Source organism: Malurus melanocephalus, unplaced genomic scaffold (assembly GCF_030028575.1).
Source record: "Malurus melanocephalus ecotype Western Australia unplaced genomic scaffold, MMel_1.1 scaffold_112, whole genome shotgun sequence".
NCBI classification, from domain to species: Eukaryota; Metazoa; Chordata; class Aves; order Passeriformes; family Maluridae; genus Malurus; species Malurus melanocephalus.
Genome location: NW_026623344.1, coordinates 1,625,940 through 1,645,844, shown reverse-complemented (window position 1 = coordinate 1,645,844; position 19,905 = coordinate 1,625,940). Strand labels below are relative to the sequence as shown.

The window sequence follows — 19,905 nt, the reverse complement described above, 5'->3', positions numbered from 1 at the left end:
ATCTCATTTTCTGCTCTTGAGTCCAGCTGTTTTGTTCTCCTGACAGGAAAATTTGTTAGCAGACCCTTTGCTATAAGAAGTGGGAAACAGACCACAGAATAGGTAAAGAACACATTTGCTGTTTTATTGGTGCCTTGCAGGGCAATAATACTGAAAAAGGGGAATGCAAAAGAAACAAAAAACCAAAACCAAAAACCCAGGATGGTGGCAACCCACATTGTATTTTTTTTAAAGAGTACATCAACTCCTGTTTTTTTTCATTTATTGTGGCATGAATGATAACATAAAACCAAAACATGAAAATATACAACTTATATTACACTATGTGTTATGAACAAAATATAAATCTATAACTCTATGTTATATTTACATAATTATTTCTTTTATTAAATTTCAAGTGAGATGGTAGGTTGCACATACTTTGTTTTAAGCTCCAGGCATTTGATTGTCTCTATTTCTTTTCTATTTTCATTTCACTTGTAAAATCCAAAACGTTAGAAGGAGTAAGAGCTTTAGAGCCAATGGAGCTATATAAATACTGTTTCAGCAAACCAGTGACAAAAAACACTGGGGAGTAGAGAAATCAGTCAGTAGAAAAAACGAACTTGACATGTTCTTCAATCTGGGAAACTGACAAGTTAAGATAAAGTTGAAAAAATGTAAATATAAACCAAGCTAAACAGCCAGCCCATGCCCTGTGAATTGAGGATACACTTGAATCCACGTCTAGTGAATTACACAGTTATTTGCAAAATGGAAGGGATGGTTCTACCGAGAAGTGGGCAGACAAAAAACTTCCTATCCCATACGCCATGCCCTGAAATGTCCGAGATACCACACGGTTGCCGTTCTTTACAGCAGATGAATTCTTGCTAAGGAAGATCTACGTTTCCACGGAGTATAATTATTTTTGATGYTACGAACGTGATGTCAGAGGCTTCTTCGGGGACAATAACAGCTCATCTCTTTGGATTAAAAAGAAAAAGCTCTGAAAATGTGCTGTAAAAAGGTTAAAGACAATTTACTTTCTAAAAAATGATTTAATTAAAGACAGTCTACTGCAGTAACCAAATCTTTGAAATAATGTCTTCGAAGAAAGAATTTCTTCCATATGCATTCGTAATAAGAGGATTTGGTTACAAAACTAATTAAATGCTATAATAATAGCTAGTGTTCTTTTCTGGGGGCCTGATTAATATAGCGGAACGGTTAAATAAAGATGTTAAATGCACTTAAAAATCCTATTTTACTAATATAAGGCATGAATAAATTGAAAAAAGGATATACTCTGTGTTATTTAATTGAGCTTAGAAGCAAGTTACTCAGTTTTTTTCCTTTCTTTTCCCCTTTTCCCCACTGCTAGTGGTGYCCTTTCTCCAGCTCACAAGATGCTCAGTGGCTCCCCACATTGAGGAGGAGGTGKTCTGTGCACCCCACCCCAGGAAGCTCACCAGGAGCATCCTGGTTCACCAGGTTCCCAGGGAAGAGAGGAGCAGAGCCCACCTCAGCATTAGGGCCTCAATGAGCTTTTAGGTTAATGCGATCCTAATCTCTTCTAACCTGGTTTTTCTATATGCTCCAGGGCACAGAACCCAGGAAAAAAAAAAAAAAAAGAAACAAGACAAGAAGATATTTTTATAAATGCATGTTTTGCCTTGTTGGTTTTTCTTAGGTCTTTTTCCCCCAAGAAATTGAAGAGGGACAAACAGTGCCTGATTTTCAAATCCGGTCTTTTACTGCTGAAGGATATATGGGTGCTCATCCTTGGACCCAAGAAAACATCAGCACAGACATTAAGTATTTTGCTGGTTTGGAACCCCAGAGCCTTTTTTTAAAAAATTATGTTTTCATATTTTGGCCTTATTTTGCTTTTTCTTTTTTACATTTCTGCATTGGTTTCAAGTTCCCAAATGTAGAGGAGGTGGACAGTCTGTTAATGCTCCCCGTTCCCAAAGGCCAGGCCGGGGCACAGTCTCTCCGATGGGAATGTGCACGGAACAAAATCAACTTGTTCAGCTGAGCCCTGGCCGAGGTGGCAGGAAATGAACAGGATATTCGGAGAAGGGCTCCGTCCCACCAGGCTGCCTCGAGGAGCGGCTCCTGCAGAATTCAGTGCTGAAACTTGGTCCCACTGAAGTCCAAGGGCCTCCTTCCCACCGACCTTTCCCAGCCCACACCTCCAAGACTTGCTCCAATCCCACCTGCCACAGTGGCACCTACCTGGAGCTAAAACAAAGTATTCTGGTAGCCCGAAGTGACACGATTAAACCAGAGAGTCTCTATTACGTGGTGGAAATCAAGCATCCAGCAAATGTGAGGTGAACCCACAAGAATCAGAAGTAATTTGTTCACAAAGACAGGGAACAAATTTAAAAGTTAAAAAAAAGAAAAAAAAAAGGAGCAAATATCTGTTTTCACATTGTACATAATAATGATATAAAAACAATTGTCTATTTTTTTCCTTCTTATCCAAACAGAGTGCTTCAAAAAAATTGGCTCTAAATGACTGGTGTAATTAAATAACTAAAATGAGTGATGAGAGAGCAGAAGTTAATTAAGATTGAAAACAACACTCCCATTAATTCACTCCATCATAATAAACATCAGAAGTTGACATGGCTGGGGCCAAAATTAAAATAAAAGAAAGAGAAATGGCGTGAGCTGACGAAGAAGCGATTTGTTTTCATATGTATATATATATATTTATATATATATAAAAAGGTAAGGTGGGGAGGGGTATCCATTTTAAATAGCCTAACAGCTTCATTTGCTGCACTGCCAAATTAGAACAGAATAAAATAAAGTTAAAAAAGGGGGGGTGTAAAATAAATTATACATAATTTACTAATCTGGGAACAGCTGACCATTATTATTATTATTATAATTACCATTACAACACTAGCAAGAAGAGGCAGTTCAACTGGAAAAAAAAAAAACCCAACCCAACACAGTCATAAAATACAAACAAAAAAGAACCCTCTCTGACATGGAGGATATGATCAGCTACTCCAAGCATAATTTCAGAGCAAATCTTCTGAGAGAGAGAAAATAGAAAAGGATTTTTCAAAGCAGAGGTGGAAATCAAAACAGGGAAAACAGGAGAAAAATAAAAGAGATGTTGCAGGGTAAAACTATCACATGTCCAAACCGCTCATTGGAGTATTGTCCTATGTCTTCAATGGCATTTGCTTGTTTGCTTTGCASAAGGTCTGCAGAGGTCAAGTTACACTTCAAGTGGGATTTCAAGAGGCAAGGAGAGGCATTCCCCCCTTTCCCAGTCTACTCCTACCYGCCCCATTCATCCTGCACCTGGGTGACTGCACCAAGGGCTAAATCTGCCAGATTAAGGGACTGTTTGCAAATTCAGCGTTGCCAAATAGTGGTGACCAGGGTTCTGGTGAGTATTTGGGCTGGGATCTCACTGCCACTGACATGCATGAGCCTAATTTTACATGTTACAGGTGATAACAGCAGCAATGAATCTCCCTTTGGGAGCAGGAATTTACCAGGAAGCAACATAAGTTTGGGCATCCTCAGTTACAAAACCAATTCAGAGGAAGGCTTTTGCCTCAGCAGATCCCAAGCCTTTCCATTCCAGGGCACAGAGCAACTCCCAGACACCCTCCTCATCTGGTTATGGTCATCCAAGGAACACAAAACTGCCCAAGCAATGTATTTAAGTGCTCTAGAACAACATTGAAAATATTTCAGCACAGGAGAATAATGTTGCAATTGTGAGAGGCAGCAGCGAAGGAAACTACAACGGTTCGGGTTCTTACATCTGCACTTGGACTTTGGAAATCTCTTCAAAGCTGTTAGCCTTCCTTCCTCCTCCAATATTCCACTGATACAAGAAGGATTTTTGCCAAGGCGCAGGAGAAAAAAACCTCAGTTAAAAAAAAAAAAAATTGCCATTTGAATCAGAATTCAATACTCAACCGCCCTAAAGGTACAAGTTCATCAGAACTGGACACAGTTGGTGGTAATTAAATTATGCTCAGTGAAGAGGGAACATTTCCAATTGCTGTGCCCTGTACAGAGGAAACCACATTTTGGACAAGCCTTTTTTATGCTGTTTATGCTGCCACTTGAAGTGTAAACTGAAAGTAARGGCCCCTTACAGACCAAGTCATTTGGAGGGTGCAGAACTTCATTCTGGAACATGCTTTTTGCTCACAATAGTCCAAGATTATTCTTATTAGTACCATAAACACGCACACATGAAAATCCAAGACCATAAAATACTTTTTCTCTAAATTTTTTATGTCTCTCTCTCTCTCTTTTTTTCACCTGAGAACGGCACCTACAGTTTCCTTTAGAAAGCAAAACCAAAACCAAAAATATATGTCTAATCTCACCAGCTGCTGGTATATCAGGTTCTTCAAGGGATTGTCTAAGATACAACACTGTCCTAACTTAAGACAGAGCAAGAAGCAAAAGAAAAGCCAAAGAAAAGCAAAACAAGAAGAGACCAACCTAAAGAAAAGCAAATTGGACTAGTTCAGCGCTTTAGTACAAATTTGGCACTTGCTCAAAGACTCAGTATGGTGTGCAACTGATGAAGAGAAGTCCTCTCTTGAAAGGAAATAATTGCTTGTTGGGGTGAACAGAAAGAGACTCCCCACTTCCTTCCTTGCCAGCCACGCGCACAGGCACGCACACACACACACTTCTGACCCAGATTTGACAGGGAGGAAGAGAAGGAGGAGGAGGAGGAGGAGAAGAAGGAGGAGGAGGAGACAGAGGGGGGGTTAAAAGGAATTTTATCTTTTTTTTTTTTCCTGTCAGGTGCATTACCAAAAAAAAAAAATTATTTCTCTTTAAACTGTAGCACAAAACAACAAAACACATTCACAAGCCACTTGTTGGCACTGTGTACCTGAGTGAGAATTTCTAGAACATTGTAGAACAAACAGCCATAAAGTTTATTTGAAAAAAAAATAATAATAATAAAAGGTCGACGGGTAAGACTTCAGTGCTTGGGTATAGCAGCTGAATTACTGGCATTATTTTACCCATAGCTTATATCATTCTGTTGTTGTTGTCGTTGTCTTTGTTTCCTTTCTTCTGAGCCTTTTTTCTTCTGATGCAGGCTGATGTCTATTAGTCAGCTGATGTCCCAACTAGTTAAGACTAACAGTTAAAGTAACAGTCAGTGTATGAGAAAGTTAATGTGCTTGGCCACTGGCAAGGATAAACCAGATGGGGCTTTATTTCTCTTTTCTCTTTATTCCTTGAAGTCCTGCAGGTCATGAGCCATCGGGACCCCGATCAGTTGGCTTGCCCTGCAATGTGATTTTCACTGTCACTGCCATAGTCCGCGTCGGGGTCGTCCTCCTCCTCATCGTACTCATCGTAGATCTCTCCGTTGACGTCGTCGGGCTGCATCTCCTCCTTGATGTGCGGCTCCTCGCCCTTGATTCCGTAAGTGCTCTGGATGACGGGCATGCCGGGCTCGGGGCTGCTGGACACGCTCGAGTGCTCCGAGGGCAGGTGTGGGGAAGGCATCCCGGCCATGGCRATGGCTCCTGGGTACACGACGCCCGCCGTGGCGATGGGGATCTGTGCTTGTTGCCTGACAGGAAGAGAAGAGTGACAGGATGTTGGAATGCAAGGAGGGCAAGTTCAACAGCATCTATTCTTGGGCATGCAGAGGAACTCTTATTTCAATATCACCTTATATAAASGTCACCAAACAATGTTCCACAAATGAACATCAAGCCCAAACTAACTCCACTGATAAGAAAACCCAACCTTTGCAAACACCTCTAGTGGTACCTGAACTACACAGCTTTAGGTCTCCTGCTTGTGAGGGAAACTTCTCTTCTGGATCAGCTGGGTGCCAGCCAATCACAAACACTCTTGCCAATTGTGGTCCAACTTAACACCCACTTATTTTGAAAATCTTCCTCTTAAATAATCCAGTCTGCTATCAGGACTAGACACAAAAGTCAAAGTAACAAGGCATAAATTGTCAACAGGAGAGAGGCAGCAAGATTTACAGAGATTGCACAGGAATGGCGAGGTGCTGCAGGAAAATGCCAGTGGATGAGGAGGAAGCAGAGACAATGCTTACTCCACATTCACTCAGGGACCTGGTCATGTCTAGGGAGAGGAACATTGAGCTTCCTGGAGCCAACATGGGTTTATAGGATGGATCACTAAAGGCCTCCCTCTGGAAAGTGTTAGTTTCCACTGGGAGTAGCCCTTGTGAAAAGCAGATTCTTTGAAGGAAGGTGGATAAAATTGTTGGAAAAGGCAGACTTAAAACAGARGCAGGCATTATTTAAAAATAAATAAAAAGCAAGCAAGCAACATGAGCATTTGAGAAAATCCTCTACAGGAYGCCTTTATACAGCATCTAAGCCTTGGAAACCTGTCTGCAGTAATGAAAGAAGAATTATTCCAGGCCACAGAAATTCCCTTTGCATCAAGAACACTAGCTGCGTTATACTAGTGTTTGTTTCCCTGAGAAGCTTCAGAGTCCCAACAAGCCTAGGGGTTTAAAATTCATGCTCCTTTTGTTTCCTTGCTGCATGAAGTAATTCCATTGCAGTAATACTCTTCAGTACATGCTGCACATTGTAATGTCATCAGCGGTGTGTCCATCTGCACTGAAAAGCCTTGCCACAGGAGACAGGGGAGAGCCTCTTGAGATGAACATTCTTAATTAAGAATGAAACCCTCCCCTGTTTCCCTGCCTGCCTGTGCCCTGGCTGCACAGTAAGCCTCACACAGCACAGTGATCCTGAAAGACTTTCCCCTGCCAAACAGCTTTRCACTTGTTTGGAATTGCTTGCTGCATTTTCAGATACTTCCTGCCTGCCATCCAAGCAAGGCCTCCCTCCACGGAGCCCTTATTGCCACGTATCTAAAACAACTCAAAGTTGTCTCAGCAGAAGATACAGCTCTTAAAGTAGGGAGCAGATCTAATTTGCATTTTATTCTTAATTCAATAGGAAGGCTTTTGTTTTCTGGAGTCAGCATTTCTGCAACAAGRTTCAGCACACTTAAATTGCTTTTAATATTTAACAATAGGAACACTTTGCACTTAAATGGTGCTTTTCAGAGTGCTTTTCAAAATTTAAATTATTTAGGAATAGCATTTTTCCACTTCTATGGGATGTCCAGCCTAGAGGATCTTGCAGCAGTCCTCAGACAGTAATGTATTAGGGCTCTCAGCAGGCCACRATTGCTGCGCTACCACTGAAGATGAGGGCACTGAGATAGGGAAGCATTAAAAAATTCCCAATCCTTCCCACTGTGATGCCTTTAGCACAGCCATGGCTCCTGTTAAACCAAGCACTTACTGTGGCTCCCAGGCAGGAGATGGGCTGGTGTTTAGGAGTTTAGCCCTAAATGACCTGCACTGGTGGATGCAACAGATGGGGAACTTAAACCAGGAATGCAACTGCAGTGCTGTGACTGGGGGCATCACACACCAACCCCACTGCAGCCATCAGCCACTCTGTCAGCAGCTTCCACAAAGATTTCACCCCAGGTTCTGTGCTCTGGTGCCCCAGTGCAAATTACCTCCAGAAATGTCTTGATTTCAATGTCAGCCTTGTTTGGGAAGCTGAATTTCTGTATGCGGAATATTACAAGGTTAATTTTTTTTCCCCATGATGAGGCATGCATGTTAACCAGATAAGCAGTGTTTTGAGGGCTCTTTTGCCACCTATTCTTTTTCCAGAAGGCCCCCTCCTCTTTTTTAATCTCTTGATGCCGAATGTTGGCCGACTTCCCTGTGTTTGTCTCAGTGCTTACCACTGGGATCCCTGGACCTGCCAGCACCACAGGGTTAAGCAGCTCAAATTTCTCTGCTGAGCAGCTTATTATAACAATGCACACTGTAGCTGTTTAAAACACAGTCTGATGACACTTAACAGCCACTGGATAGATGTTCTCTCCTTTACTGCTACTTCTAGCCATTGACTAAAGAGATGTGCAACCCAGTTAATATCAAAAGAATTCCAAATTCAGATGAAACAGAACACAAATTCCTTTATTTTGGAGGGTTGCTCTTGTTGCTGGTTTTGTTTTTTTTTTTTAAGATCACTGTGTAGCTTTTAATTTTCTGGAGTGAATACAGAAACATTGTGGAATATTTCATTACTTCTGATTCTTTTTGATCTGCTGTAACCAAARCCAAGGAATCCCTGCAGAAGGAAAATATATGCTAGTCTTCTAGGCAGATTTTATTCTAATCACATCAAACTGATCTATTARCTGTTTATCAGAACTGGTCTTCTTAAAATTCCTGCTCAACACAAGGCATTTTACTTGTTGGAATGTAAGACACTCCCAGGTAGGACAAATGAACAATGTCGATAACATCACACTTGGTATAATTTAATTGAGCCAAGTCTATATTCCAGCTCAGGTTCAGTGTGTTCAGCAGTCCTTCTGCTGACCGCTTGCCACAGATCATACCAAATGCAAACTTGTATTTTTGTATCTTTTGGATCAAGAGGCACTACCACACATTCATTCAGATATTCTCTCTGAGGCCTCATAATAGTTATAAGGCTTTACTAGAAGACTTATGTTTCATTGGAAAACCTTAAAGCTTTTTTTTTTTTTTTTTTTTTTTTTTTCATGATCAGAGTGGAAATGAGACAGTTGGCTGAGGCTTTAAGATGAGTGCAAAGCAGAGCCAACAAAAAGATTTCTAAAACTGCCTGACTTCCTCCTGGAACACATTGTTATAAAGTATAAGCCTCATTTTCTGTTAGCAATATCTAACGCTCTTGCCAACAAACTGTAACATTTACCACACGGAATCAAGAATTCCCCCCGATTTTTATTTTTTGTTTTCGATGAAATAAGCAGCAGTTCTGCAAGGTCCCATACCCAACATTGAAGTACTGCCTCATCTCCTGGCGTCTGTTGCGCATGATGGCCTTGTACTCGCCGATGCGCAGCTTCTTGCCATCCACGAGGCAGGTGCGCTTCGGCCGGGGCTTGTATTTGTAGTCTGGGTATTTCTCCAGGTGCTGTTTGCTGAGCCGGGCCTGCTCCTCATAGTATGGCTGCTTCTCTAGGTTTGTCATAGCTTTCCAGCGAGATCCTGTCACCAAGGGAAACAAAAAATAAAAATAAAAATAAAAAAAAAAAAGATGAGCTGCTACTCATCCCCAAACACTGAAAGGCAGAGATACAAGTAGGTCACCCAGAACAAGACACCTAAGGCTATTTCCAGGCTTTGGGCTGGAAATCTGTCAGAGCTTCTAGATAGGGTTCAGRACTTGTTTGTATTTGACTCATAAACCTCCTGGGTATGGTCAAGATGCAGAGAGAGATGGCACTGAGAGTTTTGATCAATATTTTGCTGAAATTGATCCACCTTATAATGCCTTTCAGGTAGGCAGCAAAACCATTATCCTGATGATGGGCAATGCCTGACACTTTGTTTCAGAAACAAGGAGGTGCATTTTGGAGGGACAGACACACCAAATCCACTCTGTAGTGTCCCCACACTTCCCCTTGGCCATGTGCCTGTTTACACCTCCTGTTCAGAGGAGGCTCCACCCCATGTGCTGCTGTCTGGTCACTGTGATGCACGGATGGACCGAGCCATCAAATCTGGATGTGCACATGCCCACAGCATAATCATTCCTGCCATTCCAGAGAGTCCTTCTGGCTCCCAGGTTGGTGAGAAGCAGAATAGGAACTGACTGTGAATGTTTCTGTGAATGTTTTGCAGTCAGGTACAGGAGCCTGCAAAGACCCTGAAGCAATGCCTCTAAAAGCCATAATCTATCCCATATGTCGGTGGGGTTGTAACTCCAAGACTAAGTCCTGGCCAACACKGCCAGCCCCAACTTACAGAATTTACTGTGTGTCGTGAAGGGAAAAGCACAGGGGTACTGGCACATCTCTCCCCAGAGCTGCACTATGGTTTCAYTGCTGGCAGCCTTGTTTTCTGCCTATGTGAATGTGGGTTTTTGAGACAGGGATATAACGAAGACTTTACAATTGTTTTCAAATACCTACTGAAAGTTATAAACTAGTGTTTCTTAAAGGACATAATACGGGAGCAGAAAGTAAAAGTTCTTGAATCAGTTGCCCTATTTTATTTTTCCATGAAATATAGAAGTGTTTCAGAGTAAGATACATTTCAAATAACAGGAATAGGGCGAGCTGTGAAACCTGTGGCCTAGGAGGAAAACTTTTTTTGAAAATTGTTGATTTTCCCATTGGAATAAAGTTTGAATAGCATCTCAATTTAATGGGTTCATAATGTCGTATGTCATACTTGACTTCCTCTTGTTCTTCACTTTTTATGGTTACTTACAGTGTACTCAGCTCATGCTATTACTCAGGCCGGTCTTATCCCACTGTASCCCCAAGACTTGCAGTAGACAAAGCACAGTTATCCCTTCCCCAGGAAAGAAAACAGTTCCATTCTCTCAAAAGCCTCCTCCTGATTATTGTCACCATTTTCCCCATTGCTTTTTGAATCTTTATTCCATGCTGCAGTTTGTGGTACAGCCTGACCTCACACCCAGAGATAAGTGATGCAGAAACAACAATGCCTTTGTCCTGAAGAGGAGCATTGGACATGCCCTTCTTAGCAAGCATTGCTTTGGAGTCAAAACCATCATTTTTCATGCTGTTTACAACACCTAACATGCAGAGATCCCCCAGCTAGCTCTGGAACAGGAAACAGTTTGATGACAGTATTAGCTTAGGCCAGCACCATAACTGCATGGCTGGATGGCTTCTAGGATTGGGACTGAAACTCCTGATAGGGCACCACTGTCACCAGAATCCTGCTCAGCTGCCTTGTCTCCTCCAGAGAAAGCAGTTCAAGCCTTTTCTGGCAAAGAAAGTGGCTAGAGACAGTGACACCAACTTTCCTCATGTAGCACTTCCTGGATTTGGGGCTGAATGACACAGWGATAAACACATGGAGACTGTCAAAACACTGCACACCAACTAATGCTGTATAAAATGGAAATATAGACTGGGCCTGTGTTGAATGATGTTAAGAATTCAGGGTGGAGTGAATGAGCTCTGGAGGATGCCCAAATTCTGCCTGGTAGGCACTGACACRCTGGTGTTTCAGCAAAGAAAATCCCAATAGTTGGCCTAAATCTGGAGTCATCTAATCACAGACCTGCTCAAGTCCCAATGTCCCAGAAAAACAGCCCCAGCCACTTTTCCTCTTGCTGCATCAACTTTTATTTATTAATAGAAAAGTTGAACACCTCAATCTTTAAACAAATCTTGACCTTTTCTTTATATGCAGGGAGGGACTTGCAATGTAGGGACTCACACATATTTTGAGACAGACAGATGGAGAGAAAGGTAGAAATTAAAGTGAGCTGTTGCAAAATTGCCACAAAAATGCTCTATTCCAGCACAGTTTCTCTTCTGTGCCAGTTCACTGCTGCAAATCTACAGTCAGATCTGGGCAGGAAGATTCCTACCCCCTCCTGTGACAAGATCTGCAAGTAGTGGGTGAATTTAGGCAAACAACACAAGTTTTTGCAGGATCAGGGCCATAAGAAGTGAAATTTTGATGCATAATATTTGTACATACAGTTACACATACAATATTTATACATAAATGTCATTCATTATATTTTTTTCTTCCTGAGCTGCAAACTCAAATACAAAAAAAATCCTGGCAGTTTCACCTCTCTTCACAGCAAATTTTTAATAGCTGCCTTCTTCAGTGATACCTCCTCTTACTATGACTTTACTGTTTTTACAAAATATACTAAATATAATTTACTAGTATGTTTTGAGGTATCACACATAATTAAACAAACAATGCTGACAAAACAAATTTTAAAAAAGGGCAGGTTTTCTGATGATAAACACTCGTGCTTTACATTTTATCATTTTCACTTATTTTCTGAGTAATTTACATAATCCAATCACTTCTCTGAACAGTCTTAATCTGCAATTTTGAAGGATATATAACTCTAATCTTTGGATTTCCATCCTCAGGGTAAGTTACGAATGAGCATCATCAATCAACATATAAAAACTTTCMAAAAAATGCCTTCTGTTTGGACAAAATATGCTTGTAATAGCTTTATCTGTAATTTTTTAATATTATATCTATAAATACACACTAGTAGTCAAGCGTACCTATGCACGGTGCCAAACCCAAGCCCAAACAAGGTGTGATTGTAGAAACTTGAAAAATCTTTCTTTTTAAGGGAAGGTTTACACTCTTGGGTGAGCTTTCTGCTCACCATCTGTGTTGGAAAGCTTTGAGTGGGTCAAGTATGCAAGGCTTTGCTCCTTGACTATGAAAGCAAGAGCCCATTCCCCTCCCTGGATGCATGCATAATGACAAAGCAGCACTCCTGCACAATTCTCCCTGATCCCATGGATGAAGTATTTAGGAAAAAGAGGCAAATTCAAAGACTTTTCASCACCGAGCACAGCTCCTGCCCCTAAAGCGAGCCAGGGCAGTCAGAGCCATGCCCACACAGAGCTGTGTGTGACTGTGAACACATCTGGAGAGGGCAAATATTTGAGTGCAGGGAAAAAAAGAGGTGCCCTCACCCGTGCCCAGACACTTGTGCTCAGTCACACACGTGCATGTTCAGAGCTCTGCTTACTGCTGATTCTAARCCAAGTTTCTCTGACGAGAATTTTCAGCTCTTTGCAATATTCTCTAACTTTCAGTCCATTAGACTGACATTTTTCAATCTGAGTACCTGAATCAGGCTGATTTTAAATTTTAAAAACACTCTCACATACACAAACACTTTGCATCATGTGCAGGTGTGTGTATACATTTCTATACACACACTTATACATCCCAAGAGAATTTCTGAAGCTAGCAACTAATTTAATTTTTTTTCTACAATCTTTTGTAGAKTTCTCAGTGAAATTAATTAAAATATCTACCAAAATATCTAAACAATGCATTATTAAATTGATAGGGTCCAGCAGTCCCATTTTAGCACTTTTTTAACAATTTACTAAAAAAAATCATTATCCACAAGTTTAAGTTGCAATGAACAGATGGATGACAAACGTATGCACAGATGAATTTAGTGACAAATCCGTGTATCTAATTTTTATGCTCAAAACATAATACTGCAGTGTCAAACATAATCCCTAGAGAACTCTAGTGCTGAGAAGGGCACCTCCTCTCATTTTACTATAAAAAATGACCCTCAATTGGTGAGAACTCCCTCTAAGCTGCTCTCTGCAACAATGAGCTCTCTGACCTCAATGTGCAGCAGTTCTGCTGGAAAAATGAGAAAGAAAAATTGTGGCTTTCTAATAAGGAGACCCTAATACCTGGCTGAACTACGAGCTTCTAGTTGCTCACCCTGCGCCAGTTAACAGACAGYTTCCTGCTGACTTCAAAAGACTGGCTTTTTGCAACTGAGGGAAGACCTTTGTAATGCTTCTGTCAAGAAGGAAGATGTTGGGACATCCCTCTCTATTGCACAGGTAGAATGAAAAAAATCAAATGTGATGCTGTAAAGAAACAGAAACATCATTTCTCACTGCCTCAGACCTCGCTTTCCCCCATATCTGGCAGCAAAACAGAGAGTTTGGAGTCAGCTATACTGTCTGTCACCTCAACAGGATCTGTAATGAATTTGCACATTTTACTCCAACTACTGTATATCTAATCAGAAAAAGATGTCCCCATATCTCCCTGATCTAGCGCCAAATAGTAAAAGGTGATTCCTTATGTTAACAATTTCAGCAGAATGGCTTATTAAAACCAGATTTTAGGGTATTATAAAATGCTTAGAAGCCCTTTAAAATGTCAACCAGGATCCCCAGAGACTGCGTAAAATGTCAGCCCAGCTCAAGCGCCTGTTTTAAGCAGAATGAATTAGCAGCGTGCTGTCGGAGGTTGTTATCCAAAACAATCAGTTAAGAGGGAAAACATCAAGCTTTCTTTGTACTTTCTATATGAAAAGGGCCATTCAGAATGATCTTGTAGATTTCTGAAGCTGATTATTTAAAAACAGRTTTAACCAGGTCTACTCTCAATTTAGGAACAGACCAAAACTATTACTGCCCTGTCCTCCGGCTAATCACATCATACACCTCTGACCAGTATAATCCCTTTTAACCAGTATAAGGTTATTTTGCCATCAACATAAACAATTTAGCCTTCTAATCCTGTTCCCATAACTAATCTAATCATCTCGTACCACCCTTTAAATCATGGGTTAATATCATCACATCTGCCATCCATGGCAATACATTCCGCTTCTCCAACCAATTTATCTCATTTCCACTCACCCCCTGCTAACTTTTCATAATACCACTCTAATCAAGGTAAACCTCAAACCTCTGACCAGTCTAAACTCAGCATATTTACCAGCCCTGCAGCTRGTTAGTGCTGCCCTTGTAATCGCACTACATCTCTTGAATAGCCTGAAAAATCAAGTGAGTTTTGCAGCAGAGGTAAATGTGTTCCCTGCTTAGCCACTGGCCTGAAGGATGCTTAGGTCCTGCAGCTGTTTGTATCAGAAAAATGCAATATCTCTAATTTTATCACAGGTATATTATTTTCTGCAGAACAGTAATTCACTGGCTTCAGTGAGCCTCATTAGTCACCTGCTGTATCATCCAGCCCGTTACAGATGAGTAACATTGGACTGTATTTCACTACTGATCAAGTAGTGAAAGTTGGAAGACTATCGCATGAGATTCTGTAAATCATGTTCATGACAAATATTGCTTGGGATGTGAAGAGTAGAGAATATGGAAATCAAGTTTTTAAAAATTTTTAGGATTCTTTTCAAGTTATGGAAGAATGAAGAACCACCCACGGTAGGAGAAGATCAGGTTTGGGAACCTGAAGGTGCACAWGTCCGTGGGACCTGCTGAGATGCGTCTGGCAGGTCTTGAGGGATTTGACAGATGAACTGGCTGAGCCACTGTTCATCCTGTTGGAGTTGTGGCAGCTTGGTTATGTTACCACTTTCTTGAAAAGGAGAAACAYAACCCCCATATTTAAAAAGGAAAACCTGGGAAGTATAGGCTACTTAATCTCTCTTCTGAGCTTGGCAAAATCACCACCATGATCTCAACAATCACAAAGACACAAGAACAGTTCAGGCTGTGGTTAATGCACACTGCTGGACAGCACAGGGGAAGCTTGGATCATTGTCCTTAATTAAAGAGCAAGAGAGAAAGAAGCAATTCTGTTATGGCAGGCGCTGCACTCAACTCAGTCAAAATCTTTTCAAGATCTGCTGTGGAAGAGCAGTGCTCTATCATTCTTACCTAGTATCTTGCTGATGTTGGAGTTGTGCATGTCAGGGAAGGCTTGAAGGATCTTCCTCCGTTCATCCTTAGCCCACACCATGAACGCGTTCATCGGGCGCTTGATGTGAGGCTCATTGCTACCACGCCCTCGRGATTCCCGGTAAATCCGAGACTCTGAAACTCCTGCGCTTCCTAAAAAMCAAGAGGAAAACATTTCCAGCTTGTGTTTCAGCATACAGCTTCCTCTGCCATCAGTAACCTGGGTCAGGTGCTGCACATTCAATGAGTCAGTAGTGACAATAGATTAATGGTTAATATATTGTATATTGTCTTGTTTAGTTATTCTGTTAATTCAGTATCGGATAGTATAGACCTGAAAAAGAGTTTATTTTTTTTTTTTTTTAATACAAAGCATTAAACAGCTTTTCTAAGCCATCTTTTACTGCTTGATTACATAAGCCAAATATATATTTATCAATGCAGGTTTACTTTTTATTTTCTTCCTTTCTTGGTTACAGAATCCTGATCATGTCACCTATCCTCTACCTTTTCTGTGACAGAAAGGATGTGATGGCCATACTGGGTGTTTCTACTTCAGCAATTCTCTAACTAGCAAACAAATATTTATGTACTTGACTGTTTTTGTGCTTATATCTCCTTAATAATATATGCAATAGCATAGAAACAAATGAACATTATTCATCAAACCAATAAAACTCCCACAGATGCAGAGGACACAACACTTATGGAGCATCAGGTCTACACTTCATGGATTCCCTGTGTGATCCCACATATATTTGTCTCCTTTAGCCCCTTTTATTATCAGAAATACATTTTTGTTCCCATCTTGAGACATCAGTGGGCAGAGAGAAGGCTAAAAACCATCTCCAGTCTTAAGACACCCCACAATGAATCACTTCTTCCTGCCTTATTTCATAGCCGCTTATTGCTAGCAGCTCRTATTCCTCACATGTCTCCAAAGCACTTGGATTCTCCTCAGATCRCGTTGATATGCACAGAAAAACCTGGAAATAAGAGTAAGCCATTTGCACTGACCGTCAGAATCTCCACTCATGTTGAAATCCATCATTGCGTGGCTGAATTTCCCGTCTTCACTCTGTTTTACTGCCAGCTGCTGAGTCAGGGTCTCCAATGTTGTTTTGTCCTATAAGGCAAGATGACGGGGTTTGGATCAGGAAAACAATTAAATATTTAAACTCCAAATTTTGTATTTTACTTAGGAGTTGATAGGAAAGCTAGATAACCATTCACAACAGTTTACTGTGCCATATATTTAAGAATAATTTTTTTTTTTTTTTTCTGGAAGAGATAAAGTTACAGACTCTAGAACGAAGTCCTTTTCAAAACTTGAATATTAGCTAGTGATGAGCAAACTCCATAGTGTTGAAAAGATTGGCCCAGTTAGGCATGATAAAATTGGCTGTACATCTGAAGAATRCTTCAACTCTCTATGTCCCTGGGACTGCAAAGCTGGCCTGGAAGTTTAGATGATACATGCTCTTTTGCAATGTATTTATTGTCTCACTCTATTTCTAGCCTGCAATCAAAGCACAGAGACATGGATGGCTTTGCTCTGTTTCTTTTTTAAAAGGCAATATTTTAGGAAGCAGCCCATAGGGAAAATAAAACCTCCCTACAGTTCAAACTTATTCAGGCCTTGGGAAAGGGTCAGCCTGAATAAAGTGTGATTCTTGGGCAGCAGTTTGTGTTCTTGTCCAGACTGTTTTGCCCAACCTTAGTAACACCCCGTCCGTCATTCATCTGGTCAGAACTAACTGTGAACCCTGGATTGCAACAGGCTGCTGTGTGCTGCCAATTAATCCGTCAGGCTGCAGCGGTGCCTAAAGACACTGCCAGAACAACGTGCCAGGGCCATTAATTCCAATGTTCTCGTCAAAACACCTCACTTCCCCCTGAATTGTTTGACTTTACAAACACAAAGGTGTTCCATTTTCCAACTGTTTTTGTTTTCCCAATGACTTTTGCTCATGAGCATTCTATCTTCCTGACAATCATACGTTTAAAAATAAATCCTTCAGGGAAGCAATACTAACATTTCAAAATCTCAGGCACTGTGCCTTTTGCAAAGCTAAGAAAATGACTTGATACAGAATGATAATAAAGTGGCTCCAGTCAAAAAATTTCTTTTGAGCTTCTTCTTGAAAGAAAAGATTTCTGTTTCCTTGCTCTATTCTACTCCTCATGACTGTAAAAGATCAATAAATTAAAAAAAACCTTCCATTTTTCACATGGAAACTATTCTATGTAGCCTAATAATGTCACTGGGTTTCGTTACAGAAGAAAACAGAAAAAAAGGAACAATGTGAATACAGAAACATTTCCTGCAATGTGATGTCCCTGCATCTGCAATTCAAAGAATGGTTCAAATTCATGTAAGTCACTGCACAAAGATTTTCTCAGGAAGAGTTAGAAACAAGGCTAATCTGTTCAACTTTGTTTGCTCACGGAGTTTAAGGAACACAAGGTTAACTTCCCTACTCCTCACTTTCATTTTCACTGTGAATCCCTTTCACACCCCTGGTGCTCTGTCTATACCCTGACACATCACCATGGAAAGYGTGCAATATGAGTTATCCTCTCGGTTTTTGCAGGAAAAGCTTGTGCAGCAGACTCAGCCTATCCCAAGCAAAAGGGGTCCCATAACACTACCAGGCACAGCAGATCCAGAAAGCTTGGAGAAGCTTCAAATAAGCACCTGAACTATTCAGGCATTTAGCTTCACCACACTCTTTGATCCACTGGTTTTAACTCAGCTCTCATTTCCAAAGCAGCCTGTCAGAAGTCAAAAAGTCAGAAATAAGTTGACTTTGTATTTCTTCCAAATGGATTGCAGATATATAATGGAAGTCAACAGGTTTTCCTCAGAAAAAAGCACACTATTTACCATCAACTTCATAGTGCTAGAGTTCAAAAATTTTCCTGTCAGGAATCATTTTAAAATGCTGCCACCAAGCTAGAATATAAAAGAACGTTTTCTCTTGTTGGGTATATTGTGGGGGAGGGTAGTTACTCTGTTGCAGACTTTTCTTGAAGCATRTATAAACCTCTTAGAGAAACAGAGCTGAGAGCGCAAAGGGCACGAGCTTAACAGCTTTTTCTTTATGCAGTAAAGGCAGCTCCTGGATTGGAGGCAGTTCCATTCCCAGCCACACTCTGCCGACATGATCTGATTGAGTACCGAGGTCAGTGAATACCCCGGAATGCTGCCTGCAAGGTACACACCAAGTATAGCTCGTTCATCACAGCCTGACTTAACCAGTCCACAGATGCTCTGCCATGATCCATGTGGGGCAGAGTTTAGCATTTGAGGTACACAYATGAAGTGAAGGAGCCCAGGTGTGATGGAAGAGGAGCCATGAAGGGATGCCAGGGGAGCGTGTAATTCCCAGGCTGCTCCGTGCAGCCCTGAGCATGGAGGTGGCTCTCAGGGGAACTGGAACACGAGGATTACTGAGACCACCTTTTCAATATGGGGACAATTTACTCCTTGCTAGTTAAATTTGTAAAACCAGCAACAATAAAATGGCAGCTAAAAATAACTTCCATGATATTGTTCTTGAAACAGAGGATCAAAGCAGCCAGCTGCACTTTTCTGTTTTAATGTTCAAAAATGTTTTAAGTCTAAAAAACACAGAGGCAATAACAAGTCTAAGGCCTGCTCTTGCCTGATCCTCTGCAACAACACTTCTATGAGGAAAGGCTGTAAGAGTTGGGATTGTTCAGCCTGGAAAAGAGAAGGTTTTAGGGCTTTTCGAATTTCAGGCCTTTCAGTACCTGAAGGGAACCGACAGGAAAGATGGAGAGAGACTCTTTACAAGGGTCTTGAGGGACAGAACAAGGGGGAATGGCTTCAAACTGACAGAGAGGAGCTTTACACTGGATTTTAGGGAYAAATTCTTGCAGTGAGGGTGGTGAGGCTCTAGATCAGACAGCCTAGAGAAGCTGTGTATATCCTATTCCTGGAAGGGTTCAAGGCCAGGTTTTATGGGGCTCTTGGAAATCTAGTCYAGTRGGTGTCCCTGACCATGGCAGGGAGRTTGGAGGTAGATGATCTTTAAGATRCCTTCCAAGCCAAGCCATTAAAAAAAACCAAACAACCCAATTGCCCCCCTCAAAAACCCAAACRAAACTGTATTAGGAGAGCAGAAAGAGATCAGTAACACCCTGGCAGGATGCAAAAGTCTGACTATATGTCAGCAGTGTTGCGATTTCCTGTCCTYCACTCTTTCCATTAAACACACAGCAGCTGATTTTCCCCAGTCCTCACAGAGAGAAACACTTTCACAATCACTAAATATTTGAAGGGGGATAAGCAGAATTTCTATGTTGTTTTGCTTGAAAGCATTCGGTTGATGACTTACTGCTTTTCRTTTGATGGAAACACCTATTTACCTTTTCTGCCGAATTTCAGTTTATGGGCAAGTATTTATGGAATCTCCAAAGAAACAAAATAAAATTTTTTTCTTCTCTAACCCCAGATAAACTGGCAACCTGCTGTTATTGCTATCCCAACCTCCTCTCACAGAATCACAGAATCACAGAATCACAGAATCGTTTGGGTTGGGAGGGACGTTAAAGATCAACCAGTTCCAACCACACTCCCCCACAGCTGCAACAGACAGGGATACCTACATATGAACTTCTGATGAA

At 41.1% G+C, this 19,905-nt stretch overlaps 1 protein-coding gene across 7 annotated transcripts in view; it reads right to left on the bottom strand.

Moving 5' to 3' along the window:
• Positions 1 to 1,958: 1,958 nt before the first annotated feature.
• The window catches only part of SOX5 (SRY-box transcription factor 5), a 282,661-nt gene continuing 264,714 nt past the window's right edge, over positions 1,959 to 19,905 (bottom strand). For all 7 annotated transcript variants that reach the window (XM_057369514.1, XM_057369516.1, XM_057369515.1 and 4 more), the window contains exons 12-15: positions 16,270 to 16,378; positions 15,232 to 15,405; positions 8,854 to 9,070; positions 1,959 to 5,575 (exon numbers count right to left, since the gene is read on the bottom strand). In XM_057369514.1, coding sequence (XP_057225497.1) covers positions 5,272 to 5,575; positions 8,854 to 9,070; positions 15,232 to 15,405; positions 16,270 to 16,378 — 804 coding nt within the window. In that variant the 3' untranslated portion in view covers positions 1,959 to 5,271. The remainder of the gene's footprint in view (positions 5,576 to 8,853; positions 9,071 to 15,231; positions 15,406 to 16,269; positions 16,379 to 19,905) is intronic.